Here is a 27125-nt window from a genome sequence, read left to right on the forward strand (position 1 = left end):
ATTATTGGCCTCTGGCCTCCATGGTCTCTGTGGGCAATGATATATCTGTGGACTTCTATATTGGGCACCATAAAGCTGGATGTCCCTTCCTTTTTCAAATAATAATAATAGTAATAATAATGTGCAAATAGGTGCAAAGCAAAGCAAAGCAAAATATGGGACCTTAGAGGCATTTTTTCTTCTGCTGCCCCTAGATTGTAGAATTACCAGCCAGAAGAGATTTGACAGCTAATTACTCTATCCAGATTACAACAGTAATGAAGGCCAGGAACTTCATGGAAGCTTATCCAGATGATTTTTAAATTATGAATTTTAAATTACGAATTTTACATGTGGATTGTTTTAGAATGTGTAGGTCTTACTTATCCTTTTGAACTGTTGCATGTTTTAGTTAATGCGTTTTAACTGATGTTGTGCATTGATCTCATAGAATCATAGAGTTGAAAGAGACCACAAGGGCCATCCAGTCCAACCCCCTGCCATGCGGGAAATCTGAATCAAAGCATACCCAACAGATGGCCATCCAGCCTCTGTTTACAGACCTCTAAGGAAGGAGACTCCACCACTCTCTGAGGGACTGTGTTCCTCTGTCAAACAGCTCTTACTGTCAGGAAGTTCCTCCTAATGTTGAGGTGGAATCTCTTTTCCTGTAGTTTGAATCCATTGTTCTGGGTCCTGTTCTCTGGAGCAGCAGAAAGCAAGCTTGCTCCTTCCTCAATATGACACCCCTTCAACTACTTAAACAGGGCTATCATATCACCCCTTAACCTTCTTTTCTCCAGGCTAAACATCCCCAGCTCCCTAAATAGTTCTTCATAGGACATGGTTTCTCAACCTTTCACCGTTTTCATCATCCTCCTCTGGACATGCTCCAGCTTTTTGAACTGTGGTGCCCAGAACTGGACACAATATTCCACGTGAGGTCCAACCAAAGCAGAATAGAGTAGTACTATTACTTCCCTCAATCTAGACACTATAGTTCTATTGATGCAGCCTAGAATTGCATTGGCTTTTTCATGTGCTGCATTACACTGTTAACTCATGCTCAACTTGTGGTCTACTAGGAATCCTAGATCCCTTTCGTGTGTACTTTTGTCAAGCCAAGTGTCCTCCATCCTATATCTATGCATTTCATTTTTTCTCCCTAAGTATAGTGCCTTGCATTTCTCCATGTTGAAATTCATTTTGTTAGTTCTGGCCCAGCTTTCTAATCTATTAAGATCATTTTGAACTTTGATCCTGTCCTCTGGAGAATTAGCTACTTCTAATTTGGTGTCATCTGCAAATATGATAACCAAGCCCTTTATGCCTTCATCCAAGCCGTTGATAAAGATGTTGAATAGCACTGAGCCTAGGACATAACCCTGTGGCAGCCCACTGGTCTCTTCTCTCCAGGAAGAAGAACCATTGCTGAGTAACCTTTGGGTTCGACTGGTCAACCAATTAAAAATCCACCTAACAGTTCCATTGTCTAGCCCACATTTTATTACCGTGTTTGCCAGAATATCATGGAGGACTTTGTCAAAGGCCTTACTGAAATCAAGATAGCATAATATGTAGCATAATAATGTATTATTATTATTATTATTAATAATAATAATAATATCCCACCCCGATTGCTTTTTGTAGAGAGGCGGGATATAAATTATTATTATTATTATTATTATTATTATTATTATTATTATTATTATTATTATTACACTACATCCACAGCATTGCTTTCATCTACCAAGCTGGTAATTTTATCAAAAGAAGAGAGCCTGGCATGACTTGTTTTTGAGACTTTGTGCAATTATAGCATTCCTCTTTTTGTGGTTATGGAATTTTTTCATGGAGTGAGGCAGGTAAGATATAAACTGTTGTTGTTGTTGATGTTGATGGTTACAGGAAACACTTTGATTTGAAGCACACCTAGCCCTCCAAAAATGTTTTTTTAAAAATGCTAGGGAACATCTTGTGAGGGGAAGGGCTAGAGAAGCTGGTGGTAAAATGAAGAGACAATTTTTCTTTTTGTTCTGATGTTATTTTTGCCTGTTCATCAGTATGGAGGTGTGGATGAGTGTTTAGCCTGGATGTATGTCTACTTCTCCTAGTACCACCACCTTGTCCTCAGGGAAACGAGTTCTAACCAAAAAAAAAAAAAAAAAACCTGAGTTCAAAATATTGCATAATATCCCCATCATCGCCTCCAGTCAACTTCATTCAGACTGTGGAAAATTGAACAGTTCAAAGAAAATTTTAAAGAATCTTAGACATTCTCTAGGTTAAATCAGAAGACAGGCAGAGAAATATACAAGGCTTGGGGAATAATAATGAAACAAAACAGAGAACATCCATTCATACCTAACAGTGGATATTCAAAATAAAGTACTATAAATATTCTGAGGTCCTGCATGAACTGTTGCATTCTTCTCATGAGTGTTAATTCCCAAGGCACACTGAACCTATGCCTTAACCTACAACTCTGAAGGTTTACAGAGATAAGAAGAGCACTTTCAATGTGTTGCTTATAGTGTCAGCCCTGACTTACAGTATCCGTAGAATGAAAGGAGCAAACTCAGAAGTGGGAGTGCTTTCGGAAAAGACCAAAAAGAAACCAGTTCTAAAAACATTCAAAATATCAGCATCTTTCAGAGACAGAGCAAGACTCACTATCCAACCACCTCCATCCGTGATCATGTCGCAGAAAACTTCTAGAGGCCTGTTGGCATCCCCATTCAGGTAGATGGTGTACATGCCATTGGTAGAATGCCCATTTTGCTGGAGCTGGCTGCAATCAGCAGGGTAGGGATAGCGCAAGCTGACTGCAGAAACAAAGCAGATTAAAAGTGTTTGGGTTTTGTTTGTTTTTTAAAGTCAGACAGAGAAGTGAAGAGTTTGGGATATAAATGTTTGACTACATCTCAGTTTGATCCCAACAAAAGCTACAGAAAAGACAGCTAGGTCTGGAAGCACTGTGGGAGCAGAGAATTCCACTTCCCCCTCTGACAATCCACTATCGTATCCATGTCCCTAACAGCCTTTCTGAATGTCCACATGAACTGGCACAGGGTAGTGGACAACCCAACAAGTAATGAGCCAGGGAGGTGCCAGTTCAAAACTGACTTTAGCCATGAAAGCATAAAGGCCAATCAGTCTGACAGAAAATACTTCTTGTTCAAGTCAGAAGGATGGGTTTTGCTGCAGAAGTAATTATGAAAGAAAACACCATTTTAAGGCTGTCATCTAATTATTAGACAAGCATTTTGTGCTTGCCCATTTAATTCCTAAGTATACTGATACATTTTGCTGGCTTTAATTCTCATCAGTAGAGGCTCAGCTAACACTTCAAAAATGCACCTTTTCCTGGGTTTGGTCATATTCAACCAGCAGTTCTAAACAGAGCAGATCCACTAAATCAAATGCTGGAGGGTAAATCAACAAGTACATAAGTCCCACTAATTCTCTAGTTCATTCATAGCTGCCTTTCCTATTCCTAGTCTTCTTCTTATTTCTCGACTGCAATCATAATTCTGATCTATGTTTTAGCCTAGGTATGGGAACCCAACTATTTTAATTTCTTCATTGTCTAGGTTGAATTTCTTCCATGGTCATTATTTTTGTTTTCTTTATGTTCAGCATTAAGTCTGCCTTTGTACTTTCATCTTTGACCTTCTTTAGTAATTGTTCCAAGTCTGTGATGTTTTGTCTAGTAATATGGTGTCATTCACATATCTAAGATTGTTGACATTCCTTCCTCCTATCTTCACTCCTTCTTTTAAGTCTAACCTTGCTTTTCTTATGCTGTTTTCTGCATACAAGTTGAACAAATAGAGTGACAGAATGCAATTCCTGCCTGACCTCTTTGTCAGTTGGGAACCATTCTGTTTCTCTATATTCTGTTTTAATGGTAGCCTCTTTCATAAGTACAGATTTCTCATCGAGACTGTCAGGTGTAGTGGCATTCTCATGTCTTTAAGCGTCATCCATAGCTTTTCATAATCTATGCAGTCAAAGGCCTGTTACAGACTGCCAAAATAAAGCTGCTTCGGGTCTCTTTGAAGGTATGCTATTTAAATGATGCATGGGCCCTAAGAGTCCGGAGGTCGCACCGAAGCCACACTCCATTCCTAAGCACTTGAGTGCAGCTTTGGTGCAGCTTCCAGATGCATGCATCATTTAAACAGCATACCTCTAAAGAGACCTGAAGCAGCTTTATTTTGGCAGTCTGTAACAGGTCTACGGCTCCTTCTGATAAGTCAGACTCCAAGCCTTCCACTGCAATATTTTGTGAGGTTCCAAATGCCTTTCTTGCAGCTACTATTCACATCTAGAGTTTGAAAGGTGAATGAGGGTCAGGGAATTTCAGCAGTCTTCCTCACAGTGTTTGGCCACTGGATGAAGATCCAAACTCTGCCCCCTTTTCTCATTAATGTGAAAAAGGGGCTTGGAGAAAGAGGCTTTTCCTGGATGTAAGTGCCGCTGAAGTAAACAAGACTTACTTCCAAGTAGAAACATATAGGATGATACTGTGGGCTCATTCCCACTTGCAGTTTAACCCAATTCCTGATTGAGCCTCGCTCCATGTTGAAAATCAATTCCCAAAGGTCCCTCATTCCCACTATCAAAGCGGATCTTTTTTCTTTTTCAGTGTAATCACACTCTTTTGGCATGGTTGTAGTCCCCACTAGTTGCATCACTTCAAATTGACTCTGGGTGAGGAGGAAGCCAGGGACGGAGGGAGAAGGAGCCAGCTGGGCACAGAAGGAGCAAACTGGGGACAGGAGGAAACCGGGGAAGGGAGAGAGAAGGAGCCAGCCGGGGCCAGCCGGGGATGGAGGGAGAAGCTGGGGAAGAAGGCAGGAAGATGAAGTAAAATTGATAGAATATTCAATTGATTGATCAATCAATTGATCAATCAGCCAAATATTCTATCAATTTTACTTTTAAAAAACCCATTATCCTCCCCCCCCTTTCATCCTCCTGCCTCCTTCCCCGGCTTCTCCCTCCATCCCTGGCTTCGGACTTCTCCCTCCATTCCCCTCTTTCCTCCTTCTGTCAACTGATCAGTCAATCAATCAATTGATCAATCAATTGATTGATTGATCAATCAATCGAATATTCTATCAATTTTACTTTTAAAAAATGCACCAGCACAAGTACAAAGGCAGCACTGAGGGGAAATGGTGACTCTGCCAAAAACTGAGGAGGGGTGGTAAAGACCCCTCTGCCATTAATCTCTCACCTCCAGAATGAATTGATTCTAATCTGCCATTCCCACTTACTGAACTCACTTCAGAATCAATTCTTCTCAAAATAACCTCTTTCAAACTACTGTCTGGAAAAAACAGGTTTTTTGGCTTTGCTTCACTTTACCATGACAGGAATTGATCATATTGCGGCAGAAACTGGTTCCAAATGGGACGAGGGTCATTTACACCGATCGGTAATTCACTCTATTTCATAGTGGGAACGTGCCCTATGTAAAGCAGATAGCATAGACCAGACAACCTAACTCCCTGACCTCAAGGCCTCCATTATGCATTAATTTTTGCTCCTGCAATGACTCATTCACATTCAACTCTGAACTATCCTGACTCTTTTGAGAGTAAGCTATGTATAGTACAGAGATGGGTGACTATGGTCACCCAGGAAGCAACTCCCATCATCCTCCTTGTCAGCATAGCCAGTGATAAGGGATCATCAGTTTCAGATAAACAATATCTGGAGGTTCACAGTTGTCTCCCTCTGAAGCACAGTTGGAACTATTACTTCTTATAATTTGTTACTGTTACTGTGTTTGAAAAGTAGCCTGTTGCCATTAATCACTCCAATGCCAGAAATATAATTCATTCAATTAACCTGTTGCATTGATTATCCATTACTTTCTATTACTTCTTTTGAAGAAAAAAAAATCAGTATGGGTAAGAAAATGGGATAAAACATGACAAATTCTTGTCAAAATGCTTTTAAAAGATCTTTTTAAAGTAACTAGAAGCTATTACTTGGTATGCCAATAGTGTAAATTCACTCTTACTCATTGCTTTTGAAATGTGACCTTATCACAAATTTGTCCCCCCACTCCACAAAGTTACAGGTATTACTTCTAGATTGTTATTTCTAAGTTCTGCCCTGAAATAATGGAAATTTTACTGTAATAACCAGGCCTACCTGTAGTAAAGGTGGTAGCTGCTTTTTTACTCCATCGATCTCCTTTAAAGGCCATAATATATATGGTGTACTTAGTCCCCCGACTAAGGTTTTCTAGCACAAACATTTGGTCATTGGGACTTAGCTGTATTTCCTGCCACAAAAAAAGGAAAGAGAGGTGAAAGATTACTTTCCACTAAAATTCTGCTCCAGCCCAACCTTTCCTTCCTTCCATTTAATGATCTGTTACCTGTGAGAACTGCAAAGGGAAAGGTGGCAGAAAGGACAACAGTAAAGCATTGTGACTCAAAGGGGGATTTTAAAAATTAAGTTTCCCCAGAGATACAAGTCAATAATCCATGTATATTATGTGTTTAATAAAATCCAGCCAGTATTGAAAAAGGTTTAGGATGCACAGGCAGAATGCAAGTAAATTTATTCATTTGTGTGTTTTATTTGTTTTTAACTTGTAATGTTTTTTTCCCTTTTGTCCAAGGAAAGTTGTGTTCTGCCTGACATCAACAGGAGGTGCAAAATCCATAATTTCACAAAGAATCTCAAAAACATTGACATTGTTTTTTCCATTCCTAGCACAGAAAGTCAATGCAAAAACGGACTTTTCAGAAAAGTCCTGAAGATTAATCACTTCATTATATGGGATTTTCTATACGTTACATCTTTCAGGAGTGTAACTTGGAGAGAAGTAGCATATACCTACGTAAGTAGAAATGCAGAAACAGATTTGAATGCTGCATGTTTCACATAAGTACTCTTGTCAGAGAGTATGGACTGGCTCTGTGGCTCCCTGCTGAGTGTAATCCTGGTGGCACACCTGGGTGTGTTACTGTGCAATGTCTGAAATATCCCTGTGAGACCTATCCACTGAAAATCTCACATGCTTTTAACTGCTGGCCTGGCTAGTCTCTTCTGCACTCACATAGCAATTCACAGACTTACCCTGGTGGTGCCATCTGGTTCTCGATAGGTGAGGAGATAACCACTGATCTCTGCATCAGGTGCTGTCCATGTGACAACTCCACTGGACTGTGTCACCTCTGATACACGGACATTCCTGGGAGGGTCAATTTCTAGGCCAAACAAAAAGCAGGGGCCAATTCAGTATACAAATGGTGGGCTGTGTTTGGAGAGTAACTGTGTTTATTTTGAGAGTTGTCTTCTCCATGTTTGAAAAGAAGTGTTAGGCAAAGCGCTGGAGGTTCCCTTCCTCCTCCCCATTTCCATGGCAGCTGGAAATTCTAACTGTTAGCTGTTAGAAGAAGAAACTGTTAGATGCCTCTGGTGCATTAGTAATATCTGTTGCTCAAAAAGAGTAAATTCCAAGGAGGCAGTGATTTGCTTTTTAACAGCTGTGGTTCTCAAGTGGTGGGATGGGAGTCCCAGGGTCCAAAACACACTGCAGAAATAATCCAGTTTGAGACCACTTTAACTGACCTGGCTCAGTCCTAGGTAATTGTGAGAACTGTAGTTTTGTGGGACATTTAGCCTTCTTTGTCAGAGATCTCTGATGCCACAATAAACTACAATTCCCAGCATTCTCTAGCACTGACTCAGGATTATCAAACTGGATTATTTCTGCAGTGTGTTTTGGACTTTGGAGGCCCTGGTCTCTTCTCCTCCTCCTCTTCTCAAACTTTTCTATGTGTAAAATTTTCCCATGCATGCATTGAGTTAAACATTGGATTTAATTAAATAAAACTGCTCTAATCTGTTTCATCATAAAATGTTAAAATATGAATATACACAAATGAGTGAATGAAAATATGAACACTAAATAAATTATTTTTATTCATTACATGGAGAGATCTTGTAGCACCTTTGAGACTAACTGAAAGAAAGAAAGAAATTGGCAACATGAGCTTTTGTAGACTTCAGTCTACTTCCTCAGATGCATTTGTCTGTAAAGTCTACAAAAGCTCTTGCTGACAATTTCTTTCTTTCAGCTAGTCTCAAAGGTACTACAAGATCTCTCTACGTACTGATTCTATAGACTAACATCATATATTAGATTGTGGGGGTGCAACGTCCATATGTAAAGGGGAGTCCTTCCAAGGGTAAAAAGTCTGAGTACCACTGATTTAAAGGAAAATCAGTACACCTGTTGCACAATAGCAGTCTCTCCAAGCCCACATTTCATTCCAGCTACATCCAGGATCTCAGTTCAGTTATATATTCAGGTTTGAATCCTATAGGCCAGGGCAAGGGCTGGGAACCTTGGGACCTCCATCTGCTTCTAACTACAGTTTCCATAATCCTGTACTGCTGGCCATGCTAGCTAAGGCTTCTGAAATAAAGGGTCAAACGTTCTCTACCTCTGTTATGGAGGGTAAAGACTACAGTGCACACACACTTGAGGCTAAACCCCATGGAGCGCTATGAGAGTCACTTTAGAAACAACATGCTGAAAGAGACCAATGGGCCCACGAAAAAGAGAGACATGAAGAAAGACAGGAACAATCATGGAGCTACTTATGGAGTGACTTTTCAGACCCGAAGGTCAGCAAAAGCAATTGGGAACACTTGTGTGAAAAGCAGGAACCTGCTTCAGATGGTTAAAGTATGTGGAACTGGGCAAGCAACCCTGCAGCACGGAAATGTATCCTGAGCATAAGTGGATATCTTCCAACATTTCACAGATGAAAATTGGGACATATGTGACCAAGCAACATCAGGAATATGGGCAAGATGGCAAAAGATAATCATCAGTGAAAAATAGAAAAGCTAGGAGATGCTGCAGCACTTTGCTTTTGCCCAAGTCTACTGGGAAGAGCATGACTTTGCCGCCTCCTCTCCTCTCCCCCCAGCTGAGCTAATGGAATGTAGACTACTTTTACACTTTGAACTCACTTCACACCAATGGAAGCAAGCTGTGGGGGGCAAAGGGGAAAGATGAAGGAAGAGAGAGAAACTGGGACATTTTAAAAAGAGCTGAAAAAGTGGGATGACAGAAGATTAATCGACTGTCCCAACCAAATCAGGACAGTTAGCTTTGACTCTCCTCACCACCCAGTACCCACTTTTTAACAACCCAATATGTTACCATCTCTCAAAGAAATCATGAGCTACTCCTGTCTTTTTCTACACAGCCCAACAGTGTCTTAAAAGAGAACCCATCTTTCAGCATTTAAAAAAAAAACTATGTCCTCCCCCTCCTACCATGAGTGATAGGAACTGTGGGAGAAGGAAACATGTTGGCAAAAAATACATAATATTATTGACAGGGAATTAATTGATGGAGACCTGTACAAGGCATGGTTATTGTAATTTGGACAGCAGAGGGAGCTGTAAGGCACCAAATACTAGGTTTTGCTAGACTTGAGCATACCAGAAGGTGATCAGCATTATCAGTGCTGTTCTTGATGCCTTGGGGCGGGGGGGGGGGAATCAAAATGCCACTTTACTCCCATTCATTAATATGACACTCACTTCACCAGAAACCTTTCCAGTGGGGTCCTCATGCCATCCAAACATATGCCTATCTGTTTCAGCACTGCTGGTTATGCTGATGGTATATAGCTTTGGTACTGCTAGAAGCAGTAAACATAAATGTTTTGGCCAACGATCACAGCAGGCCAAGGAAAAAGAGATAGGTATTGAATGAGCTGTGACAGTAGTGCAACGCCGCTTCCAGCTGCCAGAAAAATTATATTGTGTATAGAACACGCTGGAATTTTTTTTAAAGAAAATGGAGCAACCAAGACATCTTATTACCTGTCACAGTTTTTGTGCTGGCCCTCTTGCTCTGCAGGCTTCCCTTTACAGCCCAGATGGAAATAATGTATTCCATGCCAGGCTTCAGTCCAGTTAAGGTGGTGCTGGTCTTATCCTTCCCAACAGCTATCTCTCTATTTTCTCCATCAGCAGAGATGTAGCTGACTATGTATCGGTCTATGGGAGCCAAAGCCTTGTTCCAAGAGATAGTAGCTGTATTCTCGGTTGCTTGATCTGTTTTCAGGTTTGTAGGGCCATCTATTTCTATAAAACAAAATGTAGTTGTTAATAATCTTTTTCTTTCACTGTTAATTGATTATATACAGTCATCCCTCCAAGTCCGTGGACTTGAGATCTGCAGAGGGGCGACCGCCATTAATGACAATGGGGCACGCACCCTGCATGTACGCACAACCGTTTTGGAGCTTGCAAGGCAGGGGGATGGAATGAATCCTCCACAAGTTCCAAGGGCCAGCTGTATTTTTTTCTTGAGACTTCCAGATTGGCTTTGTTTTCACTGTAAGCAATCTTGTTATATTGATCACAGGTCTTTACTGACAAAAAATTGCACCACTATGGGCAGACTTGCCAGCAGGTATCTCAAATGTCATACTTTGATTCTTGAGGAATCTGAATGATTAAAATGAGGAATCTGGGAAGACAGAACTGACAACTGTCCATGCAAATAAACAATCTTTTTAGAACATTTGTGCAACCAAAGAGATGTCAAGGAAATATTCATAGACGCACACGCTGCTCATACAAATTATACCAGTGATTACAGTTGCACAGGAAGCTTTTATGGGAATGAGGTCATCATCATCACATGATCACCTCTGAACAAATACTACGAAGAAAACCTCATGACAAGGTTGCCTTAGGGTTGCTACCCATTGGAAATGACTTGAAAGCACACACCAACTGCCACAGTTGTCATCCCCTTACATGTATTTATTATACAAAACTATACAACTGAGCACTAAAGTAAGAATTGTCCAAGCCATAGTATTCGCCATCACCATGAATGGATATGAGAGCTAGACAGTGAAGAAAGCAAGCAAGAAAAAAAATTAACTCCTTTCAGCTGTGGTGCTGGAGAAGAGTGCTGAGGATACTGTGGGCAGACAAAAAAACAAATAAATGGGCCCTGGAACAGATCAAGCCTGAAATCTCCCTGGAAGCCATGATGACAAAACTGAAGCTGTCATATTTTGGCCACATCATGAGAAGGCTCGACTCATTCAAAAAGACAATAATGTTAGGAAAAGTGGAAGGTAGCAGAAAGAGAGGAAAACCATACACCAGATGGGTAGACTCAATGAGGGATGCCATGGGTCTGAATCTGCAAGACTGAAGCAGAGCAGTGGAGGATAGGGTGACTTGGAGATATCTCATCAACAGGGTTGCCGTGAGTATGGGCTGATTCGAGGGCAGTTAACAACAACAAACTGAAATGTCTGAAAAAGGCTACGTAACAAACAAAACAAAATTGAAAAAAAGATAGCACAGTAGGAAAGAAAGCAATGAAAATCGCATTGGATTTCATGATATATGACATGGGCTACCTGTTTCCGCTTCTGTGCTTGCCTTCCTGCTCTGCTGGGTTCCCTTCATGGCCCAGATGTAGATAGTATACTGCGTGCCTGGTTTCAGTCCCATCAGTGTAGTGGTCCTCTTGTCCTTGCCTACAGACATCTCTTTGGTATCACCATCAGCTGAAGTGTAGCTCACTATGTATCTGTCTATGGGAGCCTGGGCCCCATTCCACGAAATGGTAGCTGTGTCTTCTGTCACATGGCTGGTTTTCAGATTAGTTGGGCCATCAATTTCTGTGAAAGGAACAAGAGGTTTTGGTGAGAACACTAATTCTAGCAAGATAGCCTTCCCGAGTGTGTGTGTGTGAGAGAGAGAGAGAGTGAGAGAGAGAGAGAGAGAGAAAGAGAGACAAAGAGAGAGGGGGATATAAAAGAGGATATAAAAGAGGATATAACACCTTCCCTGCTCCCACCAATTAAAAATGGATAAATCAACCTTACAGAAACTAATATTTAGGGAACTTAGAAGATAGTCACTTCAGCAAAATTAACCCCAAAGAGGAATGCAGTTTACCACTGGAATTCATATTTCCAAAATTTTGCAGTTTCTCTTTTTTTAAAGTGCAAGCAAAACCACTATATATGTGTGTTTGCATGCATGCTTTGGACAGTCCTCTTCTGAATAAAGATGCCCCTCCATGCTGATAGCAACTAGCAAGTCTTAGTTCTACCATGGAAGACTTGGCACCAATTCAGATGAAGTGGTAACTGTGGTAGCCAACACTCCACCAAGGTCTGCCCTCCCTTCCCCTACAGATCCTAGGTCTGTCATGAGATGGCTCAGCCTTGGGTGTCTTCAGTGCAGAGCCATTGTTTGATGTGAACATTATACTCTGCTAGGGCACTGATTTGCATGCATTATCTCATCCTCAGTTTTTACAACAAAGGCAGGACAGCTGAGGTCCATCCACAACTGTTTGCCATTACAGCTAAATGGGCTTCCAATTTCTGAAACAGGGTACTTTCAGTGCCATACTGTTGTCTTCCTGCCCTGCTTGAGTGCCCCAAAAACCTTTGGACAGGCTCTGCTTGAAACAGGATGTTGGGTATGATGAAACCAGATCCAGCAGGGCTCTTCTTATGTCTTAGTGGAAAAGCCATTGCAGACATTTCACAGCGCAAAAAAGTTTGTTTCAGTGCAGTTCCTTTAGAAAAACACTTCTCTTTCTTCTTTCAGGGTGCTGAAGAGAACTAAGGGCCCGAACAGACAGGCCAAAATAAAGCTGCTTTGGGTCACTTTGGCCTGGAGCACAGCTTTGCCGTAGCTTCTGGCCTCTTAGGACCCATGCATCACTTAAACAGCATACCTCCAAAGTGACCCGAAGCAGCTTTATTTTGGTCTGTCTGTTCGGACCCTAAGATTGCATTGCTGAGTGAAATAATTTGTTCTATTTGGAGCCCACAACTAAAATGCCATTTGTGATCTGTATTTGCTAGAAAAAGTGTTTCACAACAGCTACGTGGGCAAGAGAAGAAGGGATTTCAGCTGAAGAAACAGCAGAATGAGAGCAACTGAAAGACAGGGCTGGAAGAAGAAATAAATGCTTTGGATCAGCTATGGGTGAGCTAATGCTTCAGGACTAACAAAAAACATACTTCATAATATTAGACAATGCATTTGTGAATCACAATTCTAACTACAAGTGTGAAGTAGCTAACAACAGGCTTACAGCAACTGAGGATCTAAAAATTAAACTAAAGAGGAAACAAGCTCAAATAAGATCAGTATTGTATGAGAAGGGGCATGTAGGAAAGCACTGAAAGGCTAGACCTAACATGCAAAAGTATTAGAAATATATTTTGCTGCTAGTTTAATGGATTATTAAGAATTTCACATGTTGAATTATTATGCTGACTTAATAATTGTTACCAAGCAGAATCTAAGTTAAATAAATATGTTTTAGTATTTCCACAGTGGGCTGGTTAAAGAATAATTTAATGGCATTTCAACTCTGCATCACTACTGCTTCGCGTCTGAGCAAAAACACTTAAGACTGCAATCTTATATAACCAACTTAGCTATTTTAGAAGAAGCCAACTGAACAATGAGTGTTGGATTTATTTCTGAATAAAAACAAACAGGAAAACGCTTTAGCAAACAGAGTAGTAAAGAGGCACTTTCAGAGCTTGACAGTAACGGAAAGAAACAATTTACTTTATAAGGTCAAATCAAAAATAAACATTTTACCATTTATAAAAAAAACACCAGACACAGCTGGGTTCTAAATTTCACATAGGTCAACTGAAGCAGCATAGTCTTTTACTTCAAGACTAAAAAGCTCCACAATCTCATAATTATACATTTCATGAGCCAATTTGGAAATATGAGAGGTATATTTGCAGCTAATCCTCAGGGTGAAGATCATCAGTAATCTAACTGAATAGCCCTTTTTAGGTATTTGAGGTTCTTGAAATGTATTGCCTCAGTAAGCCTTTAAAAGATCTGTATGGTTGTGGGTAGGACCCAAATACACTAAAGATACCAGATCTCGTCTGATCTTGGAAACTAAGCAGGGTCATCCCTGGTTAGTACATGGATGGGAGACCACCAATGACTTCCAGGTGCAGTAGACTATGGCGCGTTACAGACGGGTCCATAGAGGCACCGCTGTTACGCGCAAGGGGCAGCGCTTCCTCATGCGCCTTGCCCCTTGCGCGTAATAAGTGCGTCAAAATGGTAGCGCCCTATACAGATGGGCGCTGCCATTTTGACGTCGTGGACGCACAGAAAGAAGCGCCATTTGGGAGCTTCTTTCTTGCTGTGCCCGGGAACCACATGGTTTGGCTGCTGCGGTTCCCAGACTCAGCAACCGGCAGCAGTGCGAGGCTGCCCGTTTTGGGTGGTCTGTAACACGCCTATATTTCACAGGAATTGGCAAAAACACCTGTGCTTATTCCTTGGCTAAGAAAACCCTATGAAATTGATGGGATAGCCATAAACTGACACGATGAAGGCACATATACACAAATGGTAGTGGTTCAGAATTATCTCCATATTGCAGATGTGTGGACTGAAGTTGAAAAAATAGCACCCTGTTTAATGGTGTCACCCAGTGAGAGATTATGCCTGGGGTGAGATTAGATCTCCCAATAGCAGGTATTTTTAGTAGTTCTGAAATGACAGCACCTCTCCTGGACTTTAGTATTTGCCTCCATATTCTATACTGCCCAAGGCTTCCTGATGTTACCTGTCACCATTATAATGCTTGTCCCATTGCTTTGCTGGGCTCCTCTCTCAGCCCAGAGGTAGATGAAGTACTCCACGCCTGGCTTCAGGTGTTTCAAGATTGTGCCGTTCTTGTCTTTGCCCAAAGATAATTCATTAGAGTCCCCACTGGCAGAACCGTAGATCATCATGTATTTGTCAATGAGAGACTCAACTTCACTCCAAGACAGGGAAGCTACACTCTCTGTCACTTGCTCTACCACCAGGTTTTGGGGGCTGTCGATTTCTTTAAAAAAGAGATTTTAAACCAAAAAGTTGAACAATGGTGCTAGAATAAGGTTGTCCTGCATCATCTGGATGGTTGTGATTATTGTGAGTTGATGGGGCTACAGCCATTTTACAGCATTCAGACTCCATTCTGAGAGTCAACCAAATGACATTTCTATCCTATGTGTATTGCTCAGTCTGTCACTAAAAGTGCATCCACACTGCAGAAGTAATCCAGGCTGACACCACTTTAACTGCCACGGAGCAATCCTGTGGAATTCTGGGAACTATAGTTTGTTGTGGCATCAGAGCTCTGTGATAGAAAAGGCTAAATGTCTCACAAAACCATAATACCCAGAATTCCAAAACTTTGAGCCATGGCAGTTACAGTCAACCTGGATTATTTCTGCAGTGTGGCTGCTGCCCAAGACAATCCCAGGAAGATGGAAGAAACTCTATCCTGCAGGGCCTCATCTGCAATTAAAAACAAGCATGGAAAGGAAACCCAGTGGTTTGCAGCTTGTGGCCCTTGCAGAAAAAGGTAGGATCAAGTGCAGGCAATAAAGCAGTATCAACAAAGCATATGATTGGCATATAAACAACCAGAACCGTATTGGTTACAGCTAACCACATGGCATGGGTCCAAGCACCAGATGTCTCATCTGCCAAGAAATGAAACCCCAGTCTGAAAGCAGAGGAAAAGTTAGAATGACACACACACACATATATGAAAAGAACCCACAAAAGCCACTGTGTGGTTTTCTTCTGCCATCTGAGTGTGTCCTTATTACCTCCACCTCAACATTCCTTAAGGTGACCCCTGAGGTGAAGATAATGGGCACATCAGCCCAGTTCCTTCCAAACTGCATCCTGCCTTATGCTCAAATCACCCAAATCTGTGACCAAAAAAGAGTAAATCATGCACTGACTAAAAGCTAAACAGATTAAGAATAAAAACACATGAACTTCAAAGCCCAAATGCAGACTGTGCCCTGGAAGACCCATTTTAAGCTTGTCCAGCAAGGTAGACCGGAAACATTGCTCAAAGACATAGCTTTGCCAAATCAGTATGCAAAGGGTTCTTGTAGCAGACTAATGGAAAGAAAGAAGCTGGTAGTGTGAGCTTTGAGTCTACAAGTCTCATTCATTCTCTCTGTTATCCTCAAAGATGCTAAAAGATCCATTTGTATAAAAGAAACTCCCTTGTCCTGGTTTCCCGGGGCAGCCCCACCTCCAGTCAATGCCAATTTACCACTCTTCTTGCCCCTGCAAAAGGTTTGCAAAACTATGGCAGGCTTCTGGTAAGGAGGAATATGGGAAGGAAAGTAGATACTAGTGAACACCATGGAACAGAAACCCTCTGCTGCCAGTTAGCATATACATGCAGAGGGAAAAGCAGGAAATTTATTTATTTATTTTATATGCCACTTTTCTTTTACAAATACAGAGTTAAGATAACAAGGAGGATAGGCACTAATTAATACTCAATAGTTATTCATATAACTGGATGGCTATTTTTTAATAGTATAATCTGTAGTAGTACAGGCTGAGAGCCAGTGTGGTATAGTGGTTTGAGTGTTGTACAACGACTCTAGGGGCTGTGGTTTAAATCCCCACTCAGCCATGGAACCCCACTGGGTGAGTCACAACTTTTTTAACTTCAGAAAACCCCATGATAGGGTTGCCACAGGGTCGCCATAAGTCAGAAATAACTTAAAGGCCCATAACAATAACATCAAACAATATTAGAAGATGTGCATTCTTTATAGGTACTGAAGCAGAGCCCACATATATCCCAGCAGCTTGTGATCTTACAGTAAAATGTTGGACACTGCATTTTGGCAGCATATTATTCAGTTGGCTTTCTGTGTATGCCCTTCCGATTGCCTTCCCAGTTTCTGGAAGTAGCTTTGCCATAACATAAAAGAAATAGTGCTGAGGAGGTTCCTTCTCCTGGCCAACCCAAAGCACAAAATGTTCTGATCAACGCTCTTTAAAAGGCCACACCATCTGCAAGATGAGGACATTCCACAGCAATGATCTACTGCTGTAAGCAAAGCTGAATCTCTGGGCAGCAGCCCTTCTTCTTCCCACAGGCCAAGCTAATTCTGAAGGCAGAAGAAAATAAAAGCAGTGATCCAAAGCCAAAGTCAATGCTCCAAACAGTAGGAATGTGATGCAGGCAGAAGACACTGAAAGGAACTTCTGTGATTCACCCAGATTTAAGAAAAACTGTGGCCTGAAAATTTTACTGCAGTAGGAGAGAGCTGTAACATAGCTCCATTTCATATATTTCTTAAAGAACCATTGAAACCACCCACCAAAGGAGCCACAGACAATCCTAGAAAGCACAAGTGTGCTGCTAATAATGATCAAGGTTTACACTTTCAAGTGAACTGCTGGGGGGAAATTAAGCTATTAACTTAAAAATTTAATGTTTGAATTTGCCAAGAGGTAACATGAAAGGGCCTCTTTCATAATAACATTGTCATTTATTTGAAACTTATTACTGATGGCAGATGGAAGACCACACAATGTATAACCAAGACCTGTATTCCCATGGTCTGAATAACATCACATCAGAGCCTTAATTCATGAATGAAACCAAAAAGCTCTAGTTCAAAACTGTGTGGCCTATCTTGTTCCAAAGCTTGATGGGAGACTGTTCATGTGAAGAACTGACAGGAAAGCAGAAACTGAACCATCCATGTGGAACTTTATCACACACCTTTTTCCCCCATTATGGGAACTGGAAGGGGACGCTCGGGGATGCACACGACTTGAAAAAAATGGATTTAGCGCACAGCGAATAATCCTCAAAAGGGCCCCATTCCGTTCCCCAGCACCAAGCCGTCCTCGTTCAGTGCTGAAGGACGTTAAATGTTCTGGTCGGAAGTCTTCCAAACAAGGAAAATGGTGCCCCTCAGCACCAAACAGGGACGACTTAGCGCTGGGGGACAGCGCTTTGAGGATGATTCGCTGTGCGATAAAATCTGTTTTTTGCAGGTTGCACGTGGCCCCGAGAGTCCTCTTCCAACTCCCATAACGGGGGGGAAATGGTGTGTGATAAAGTTCATGGTCTCAAGGAGAGGGATGCGCCAGAGGAAGGCATAAAACCCAATTGCAAACCAAAATCCAGAATGTGGTGTCTCAGGTCTTTGTCAGCTGCTCAACCTGAGAACAGGAAAGACTGCTACCAGAATTAGCTGCATATTTCCAAGTTTACCCTCTTCTCCACTCTGGTCATTTCTGCAGGCTCTTAGTGATTTTTTGTTGTTGTTGTTTGTTTGTTTTGGGGCTTGTTTGTTTGTTGTACGACAAGGACAAAATCTGAAGTTCATGGATTATATTCTCCATATCATCTTCCTCTCCAGCTAATTTATTTCTTCTAAAGGTCCAACATCTCACATCTCATTTAGTCTATTGTTTAATAGTCCCAAATAAGTATAATAACTTTTTCACTATCTGAGGATTCTTATTGTAAAGGATACTTCAATATTTTAAAATGGATATTATTGTTTGTAACAGGTATCACTGGCATAAAGCTTTCAAAAATAACCTGTGTAAAAACTTGGAAGTAAAATAAATATAAAAATATCAGCACTGAATCCTATGCTAGAAGAAAGGCAGGATATATACTAAAGAAATAAATGAACAATGAACAAACATAAGAATACATTTGCTGGTTATCAGACCATCTATTCCAGTAATTTGGTTTCCAAATGATCACTCAAATCAGCTCTGAACTGATTGGTCTGGCCACTCACAAACAGGGCATGGAGATGGGTTTCCCTTCCTGTTTGACCATAGCAAATGATATTCAGTGATATATCTTCACTAAATTTGGAAGTATCATTGCAAGATTAAAAATAAAGAGCAATGGGGAACTAATTAAGACCCAACATACATTGTTAGATGGCAGACTGCTTTGACATAGTAGCTAGAAGACAGTTCTAGAAGCATAATTGGTGGTCCAGAGTTCCTAGTCTTTCCTCATAACTTTGGAAGCAAGAGGTGATTGCTTTACATGGGTTTAGGAAATGTTGGCTGATTTGTCCCATGAATTATCCTCTTCTTTTCACATCTAAACTACATGGCAGGCCCTGCTAAGCTTTTATAGCAGAGAATATAGCTGATGTCACAGTGGAATTCACCTTCAAACATCTATATGGACAAACCCAATTCCCACACAAGGCTTGCAGATGAAGATTCACTCAGTAGGCTGAGATAGTCAGCAACTAGTATTTACAGTATTTACTAGTATTTACTCATCTAATCCAGTCTTTCCAAAGAAGCCAAATTCTATAGTGCTGCCCCTGAAATTTCTGACCACTTAGGAAAATGGAGAGTGCATAGCAATCAATATTACACAGTATAACTTTACTAGAAACACACATCCAGCCTGTCAGCAAAGCAACAAAAGGCCAAAAGCAATACATCTCTTAGGAGAGCCTGTGTAATCCAGGAGTTTGAGACCAGATTTAGATTTAAATCACAGAATAGCCTTAGGCTTCTGTGTGTTCATCATTTGATCAATAAACACGATTTTCTGGCCAACATAGTAAAACTCAAATGATCATCAATGATCAAATACCACACTTAGAGATTTTGTATCACCCAACACAATTTGGTGGGTCTACATTACAAAACAGTAATTTCTCTATGGGGTGAAACAGATGGACAAAAATAAAGTGGCTTCCAGGTGCTCTGAAGGTGGGGTGTTTATGTGATACACAGCTCCAAAGTGGGTGAAAACTGAAACAAAACTGCACTCTAGGGCTAAAAATAAGAGCAAAAGGAAGCCAGGATACTCCAGTTTAGTGAGGAAAATGTGCATCTTTGTGCCCGCATATAAACACCCCAACACTAGTGCCGGTCTACAGCAAAGCAAATAAATGAATGTGCAACAACTTCAGTGGATTTAACATACAACATACACAAACCAGACAGTCCACAGGGTGTATGGGGTACAGGGGGCATGCATAGGGGCCCTCCATGATTGTGCTTTGCCAATGTATCACTCGCACACTGATGCACCAATGCCCTGCACAGTGTGGCCAATCCAAGAGGTACACATCAAATAGAAGGACATCTGGAAGGATGTGGGAGGTACTTGAAAGTTGCAGGTGGTGTGTTTATATGACAGTGCATATGCATGGTGGGGGGCCAACAAAACCAATTACCCAGGGGTGCGGTTTGACACCACACCGTGCAGTCAGGCCATGCATATTTGGCCTGCCTTGGGAGCGGGCCATGGGGACAGCGGGGTTTTGACCAGCTTTTTGAAAAGGTGGGAGTGAGGTGCTTTTTCCTGCCCATCTCCTCCATCCTCATGTCAGTTCTGATTATTTTATATCAAATAATCTTAGGAGGCTCAGAATTGCAATTGTCAGATAGATTTTGAAATTTTTCATTATGGCTTGCTATTTTTTCCTCACAGTCACCACACACGCACATACACATACACAGCCTTTTCCATGCTGTGTGAGGTTTCTCTGTGAATTGACAGATTCATAGGGCAAAACATTCAGTTATTGTAGCAATCTAAATACAAATCACTACACCATATCTATAGTTAACACATGGAGTTGGAATCCATGCCCCCACAGGTTTATTTAACACATAGAGGCTTTGTGAGTATACACATAGGAGATTATTGCACCACCTTTCCTCCCATGCTAGATGCAGGATATAAACTTTAATAGGCAGATTTTATCACTTACCTCTATGTCCAGGCAGGAGGAAGCCAGTACCCATTCCGGGCATCTCCCACACCTTATAATGAACAGGAAAGTCCCATTCTTTGCATGGTGCGAGAGAAGCCCAGATCGGGTATGGGATGCCTCCTCCCTGGGCATGGAGGTGTGTAATAAAATCTGCCTGTTAAAGTTTACAACCCATGTCTAGGAGGAAAGATCTCCATAGTGGCTGTCTTTGGCACTGGGAGATAATGCACATATTGCTTGTACAAACATGCTCTCTGCTCAATATGTTGAGTGGAATCAGTGAGCACAATCCCATTTGCTTACACACATACACTGACCGTACACAGATGTTACTTGTTTCACAAGGCTACAATGGGAGCCTTGAAGAGTGGAAAGAGGGCAATTTTGAAAACTTACATAACATTTTTGCCAGATTGCTGTGTCAGTTATGACAAACAGTAACAATCATGGGTTTTTGTGGGTTTTTCGGGCTATGTGGCCATGTTCTAGAAGATTTATTTCCTGACCTTTCGCCAGCATCTGTGGCTGGCATCTTCTGAGAATGTTTGCCTGAAAAAAGTTGGATACACACACACACACACACATATATACATATATACATACACACACACATATACATATACTGTGTGAGCCTGGGAATGCAGGAGTGATTTGCATGTGTATTGTTGTGTGCTGATGGCAGGCCTCAGGCTGGGAGGCTAATGCAAAAGAGGATTAGTGTCTGCTAATTAGTGATCATTATCTGCTGGGAAAGCCCCTGACTCTGAGTGGTTTCCTATTTGCATTTGCTGAGTCCTCTCCTCATTTTGCTATTCCTCAGGACTGGTAGCCAAATGTTGTTCACTTCACAGTAACAATCATGATTGATATATCATTACACAGTAACTAAGGATCTTTGTTTATACCTGTCCAGCCGTTCACTGTGGATGGCTTCCCTTCTACTTCACCCTTCACAGAAATGACAGTGATCTTATACTGTGTTCCTGGTTTCAAGCCTGTAATAAAAGAGGATGGGGGACAGAGAAAGAATTAAAAAATCCTTTGTTTCCTCTTCTGTCAAGAATTGTAGAGGACTTGTGTTTTGGAGTCTTCTTTTTTGTCATCTGTAGAAGATACCTAGGAAAGATGATCTTCTGAAATAATACTCAGTGGAAATGCAAAATTACAACTAATTCTTTCTGCTACCTGTCTCAAATCAACTGTACTAGCTTCTATTGTTTTCCTGAGTCCAATTCTAGGTGCTGGTTTTGATCTATAAAGCCCTGAACAGCTTGAGACTAGGAACCCAAAAAAACCCTCATCTTTCTGTATGAGCCTGTTCACATCCTTTGTTCTTCGTAAGGAGCCCACTTGTACCTGTTACTGTCATGAGAGGCTAGGCAGGGGCATATACAAAACAGGACACTTTCTCTAGATCAGGCTTGCACAATATACGGCCCATGGGCTGCTCGCAGCCTGCAAAGAATTTTGGGTATTCCAGACAATTCTGCTGCCCAGCTTTCTCCCAGGAAAGAGCTGGGTTATGGAAGAGGAGGACAGAGGAATGCTCACTCCTCAGGGCTTCTCTGCTGGCTGGCTTTCTGTTGGGAAAGAGCCAGGCTGTGGAGGAGGAGGATGGGTGAACACATACCGCCTAAGCCTCCTCCACAGCCAGACTTTCTCCAGGAAAGAACCAGGTTCAGGAGGAGGAAGATGGTAGTAATAATAATAATAATAATTGATCAATCAGTGATTAAAATAGTTTATTCATTAATTATACCTTTACTTGGAAAGTGACCTGCTAAAAACCTATCTACAGCCTGAACAAGTTTAGCCTACTTAATTTTGGCCCCTACCAACTGCCAAGTTGTTCGGGTCTGCTTTAGATGCAGCCTGACTGTGGCCTTTCCACCCAAGAAAATTTTGTTCTGTCTCTGGATTTTCCAGTGGGTAGCAAGAACCGTTTCATCAGGACTTTGAGGAATTCTATTATTATTTTGGTTAGCTTTAATTAACGTATTTGTTCTTGTTTTGAAGCTATTCTGCTTTTGTTTTATGAAAGTATTATGTCAAAGTTTACATTGTTTTCAGGGCCCTCATGGTCAGAAAAGCACTACACATGTATAACTAACAATTCTGACAAATTACTTTTCTCTTCTCCATCAACTGTATGGAATCATATGAGTTTATCACATTCCTTACTTTTCCCTCTGTTCCCGTCACGTAAATGTCACGGATCTGTGACGGGAGCCTCCTGGTGGGATCGTGGATGGTGCAAAGCTTCTGTTTTTGTCATGGAAGTGTTATCGTAAGTGTTTTAAAAAGGGCCCATTTTTAATAATGATTTAATCCGTTATTTTAAAAGGGTCCTTTTTTAAAACACTTATGATAACACTTCCATGACAAAAACAGAAGCTTTGAGCCATCTGCAATCCTACTAGGAGGCTCCCATCACAGATCGGTGACGTTTACACGATGGCAGCAGAGCGGAAGGTAAGGAGTGTGATCATTTCCATAGACTCGAAAGAGTTGGAAGAGACCACAAAGGCCATCTGGTCCAACTTCCTACCATGCAGGAAGACACAACACACTTCCAACAGATTGTCATTAAAAACCTCCAAAGGATACTCTACTATTCTCCAAGGCAGTGTATTCTACTGTCAAACAGTTCTTCCTAATGTTAGGTGGAATCTCTTTTCCTGTTTGAATTCATTGCCTTGTGTCCTAGTCTCTGAAGCAGAAAACAAACTCGCAATATAACATCCCTTCAAATATTTAAACAGGACTATCATATCAACTCTCAACCTGCTCCTCCCCAGGCTAAACATAAACAGCTCCCTATGACACTCCTCATAGACAAGGCCTAAATCGAAGCTGCTAGTAACAACTAGAGTCGAATTATTGAATCAATTACTGAATAGTAAATTTATGTAAACCCTACTGATTCAGTGGTTGTACTCTAAATTAAAAATAGCAATTAGTTTCAGGACTATAAGTTCACAGATGATACTACAGTCGACTCTCCACATTTGTAGCCTTGACTTTTGTGGATTTGTTTATTCACAGACTTCATAAATATGTTCTTTCTTAGAACCTCTGGGTTCTTTAGAATTACTGTGCTGGAAGTTGGCCATAGATAGAGTCACACTTGAGGACCTAGAGAGTCCTACAGAAAACACTTCTCTAGGCATGTGTAGGTCCTCCAGCACAATTCTATGGTCAACCGCTAGTGGGTGTGGATCATAGAGTTACACTGGAGGATCTAGAGAGGTTTTCTCTCAGGTTAATAAAATAGTGTGTGTTTTATTTGTGGTTTTCCCACGTTTACAGTGGTACTGTGCTCCTACCCTCAGCAAATGTGGACAGTATAAAAACAAATAAAATATAACAAACACAGACCAGATTTTTCAACATTAAGAAACTCAGCTGTTGTCCTCCATTCTCTAATTCCCTATGAACACATTTTTACCAGTTTATTACTTACCTGTGATAACGTATCTGCTCTTGGCATCATTGCTTTTGGGGACCACCACTTCCTTCTCCTCCCCAAGCAATGAACTGACTCTGAGTTTGTAATAATCTACCTCTGTTGCAGGATTCTCCCATTCTACTTCCAGTGAATTCTCTGTTTCGTCTGTCACCCAGATAACACCAACAGCAGACACAGCTGGGGGGAAAAAGGGAATTTCCACTAGTATAACAAGAACAGGATATTATTAAAACCAACATTTTTGCATGGTATTAATTATAAGAAAACTGTGGACATAGAACATAAGAATGCAACTCTTTTGATACAAGAGAGCAAAGAACTTGCATGGGGAAATTTCCTACCGTGTTTGGCTGATTGTTGTTAAAAGAAGGTGCTTTGCATTGTGTTAGTAATAGGGAGGGGTGGGAATGAAATAAAGGGCTGCAATAGCCCCTTTAAGAGTAACTTATTTTTATTTTTACTTGAGCTCTAAAGGCACTCCTTTAGATGCAGTACAGAGTGATGATAAATGCCCAGGAATAAAGCACATATACACAGTAGTGGAAGTGGGATGAAATGTAATAGGATCCAGATACAGGATCTTGTCCCTGTGTTATTTGCCCTATTGTGTCCTGTTGTGAGCAAATAGCTCTTTAAGATATGTAGGTCAATACAACCTCCCAGAGCTTGTGGGAGAGCTGTATTTTTCTCAAGAATTGGTTGTGGCTCTCATAGAGAATCAGTGGGAACCTGGTGAGTCAACTCTTAACTTAAAATCTCTTTGATTCTGTAGGCCAGTTCTGTCTGAAACCAACAGTGTGATTTAAACTGAATTTCTTTTATAAAATCTGTGTGCACATGAAGAGAAGGTAAGAAGCAGGTTAGTGCAAACACATCTTAAGTTGAACTATGTTTCAGACGTATGAAATAAAGGCTGATGATATTTTTCATAGCAATATGGAAGGAGCCAGTAGCGTCAACTGGTAGTTTCCCTGCCAATGGAGTGGTGAGTCTGTTCCAGGTTTTAATCTAACCTTTAAATGACTATCCAAGCTACACCTGTGTTGCTTTGGATGACTCATTTAAAGTTTAGGCTAAGACACACTACCACTGGGAAGAAGGCAGGCAGGGTAGAAAGATGAGCTACAGTGCACTCTTAAAATATCACAATGATGCCATTACACAGACAAATCTTAAACAACACAGAAGGATGTACTGTAGACACTTGCTTAAACCATATATTTATTAGACTGACTAATAATACCAAAATATATATAATCATTACTGCAAACCATTTCAGTTTCCACCTACTTCATGGAAGAAGCTGAAATATTTTGCTATAACAAATATATCTGTCTTGTCAGCCATTCCAACACAGACACACAGATTTTTAAGTGTACATGAAAAACTGCAACCAGTGAATACAACAAGCATTTGAAAATACATGCCACTATAGCTGCTAAGTTATCACAGCAAAGCTAGGAAGATGGATGCTATAATCATTAAGTGCTGGTTTGAATGGTTATAGTGCCTAGCTTATAGATAATTGAATTCTGCATAAGTGTCATAGGCCACATATATTTCTTGCATTTGATATTTTTAACTTTTTTAGTCTGTTTCTGAATATATGTATTGCCAATGAGGTGAGGGTAATGGGTCATGCAATGATTAAATGGGTTTCAGTTCATTAAAACATGTGTTGTAAAAAATTTTGATATTCATTGGCCTGTTACAGACTTTCAAAATAAAGCTGCTTCGGGTCTCTTTGGAGGTATGCTGTTTAAATGATGCATGCATCCTAAGAATCCGGAAGCTGCACCAAAGCTGCACTCCAGTGCTTAGGAATGGAGTGGGGCTTTGGTGCGACCTCCGGACTCTTAGGACCCATGCATCATTTAAATAGCATGCCTCCAAAGAGACCTGAAGCAGCTTTATTTTGGCAGTCTGTAACAGGCCTTAATCTTAAAAAATCATCTGCAGCACCTTTATCTTAAATTATAAAAATCTTAATAATAAACCAGAATGGCCCCCTCCTTGCTGTTCTTCCTTTAGCAGGTAAAGACTTTTTTAAAATTAAAACAAACTTCTAATACAGGCTTTGAAGTTTTACTGCTCTTGTGACTTCATTTTGTACATGTAATTCTTATTGGTAAGTTTAGTCATGGCGCTTGAAATTCTATGGTATATATTTTTTTATATTCTAAATTTGTTTTTTGACATTTGTATAATCTCTTTGCTTTATATTGTGATGACTTACAGTTATAAGCAATTAAAATTTGAACAGAACTGAATTTTTAGGACAGGCTTTTAGCACTGAAAGTTTCTAAAGAAAGAGTTCTGGAGAGTGTGATGTTCTTTTAATTGAAATTTTAAAATCCATTTTAGGTATATATTTTAAATTGTTTTAACAGTGTTATTAACTTGATTCTATCACAATGTTGACTTTGGTAGGTTTTTAACTATATTGCCCTGTTTTAAACTGTAATCTGCCTTGAGTCCCAATCTTGGGGAGAAATAATAAATTATGAATTGTTCTTATGAATAAATATTATCATTGTGAAGTCGAAGGCGTTCACGGCTGGCATCCATAATTTTTTGTGGGTTTTTCGGACTATGTGGCCATGTTCTAGAAGAATTTGTTCCTGATTTTTCTCCAGCATCTGTGGCTGGCACCTTCAAAGAAATTACAATTTTTGTTTTCAGGGTGGGATGCTGCAAAGTGAGACAAGCATCCAAGGCCCTTTGGGGTAATATGTTTTCCCCCTAATCTCTGACAGTTGCCAACCACTGCTCTAATTGCAGAGGAAGTGAGGCTATTATTATTCCTCACCAATTCAGCAATCATACCAAACCATGAATGGTACACTCACTTCCAAACTTGGTTTCCAACTACAACTTGCAGTCACCAGCTACAGCCACCAGCTATGGTTTGCAAATTCAGACATAAAACCAAACCATATTATTATTATTATTATTATTATTATTATTATTATTATTATTATTATTATCCTTTATTTATTATTATTATTATTATCCTTTATTTATAAAGCGCTGTAAATTTACAC

The 27125-nt window shown here is 40.6% G+C and overlaps 1 protein-coding gene across 4 annotated transcripts in view; it reads right to left on the minus strand.

Moving 5' to 3' along the window:
- Positions 1 to 27125, minus strand: part of TNN (tenascin N) — a 70125-nt gene that overhangs the window by 13610 nt on the left and 29390 nt on the right. For all 4 annotated transcript variants that reach the window (XM_042466009.1, XM_042466012.1, XM_042466011.1 and 1 more), the window contains 7 exons: positions 24076 to 24258; positions 21518 to 21607; positions 11424 to 11687; positions 9859 to 10122; positions 7087 to 7217; positions 6151 to 6283; positions 2653 to 2804 (listed from right to left, as the gene is read on the minus strand). In XM_042466009.1, coding sequence (XP_042321943.1) covers positions 2653 to 2804; positions 6151 to 6283; positions 7087 to 7217; positions 9859 to 10122; positions 11424 to 11687; positions 21518 to 21607; positions 24076 to 24258 — 1217 coding nt within the window. The remainder of the gene's footprint in view (positions 1 to 2652; positions 2805 to 6150; positions 6284 to 7086; positions 7218 to 9858; positions 10123 to 11423; positions 11688 to 21517; positions 21608 to 24075; positions 24259 to 27125) is intronic.

The sequence above is a fragment of the Sceloporus undulatus genome, chromosome 4 (genome assembly GCF_019175285.1).
Source record: "Sceloporus undulatus isolate JIND9_A2432 ecotype Alabama chromosome 4, SceUnd_v1.1, whole genome shotgun sequence".
Classification (NCBI taxonomy): Eukaryota; Metazoa; Chordata; class Lepidosauria; order Squamata; family Phrynosomatidae; genus Sceloporus; species Sceloporus undulatus.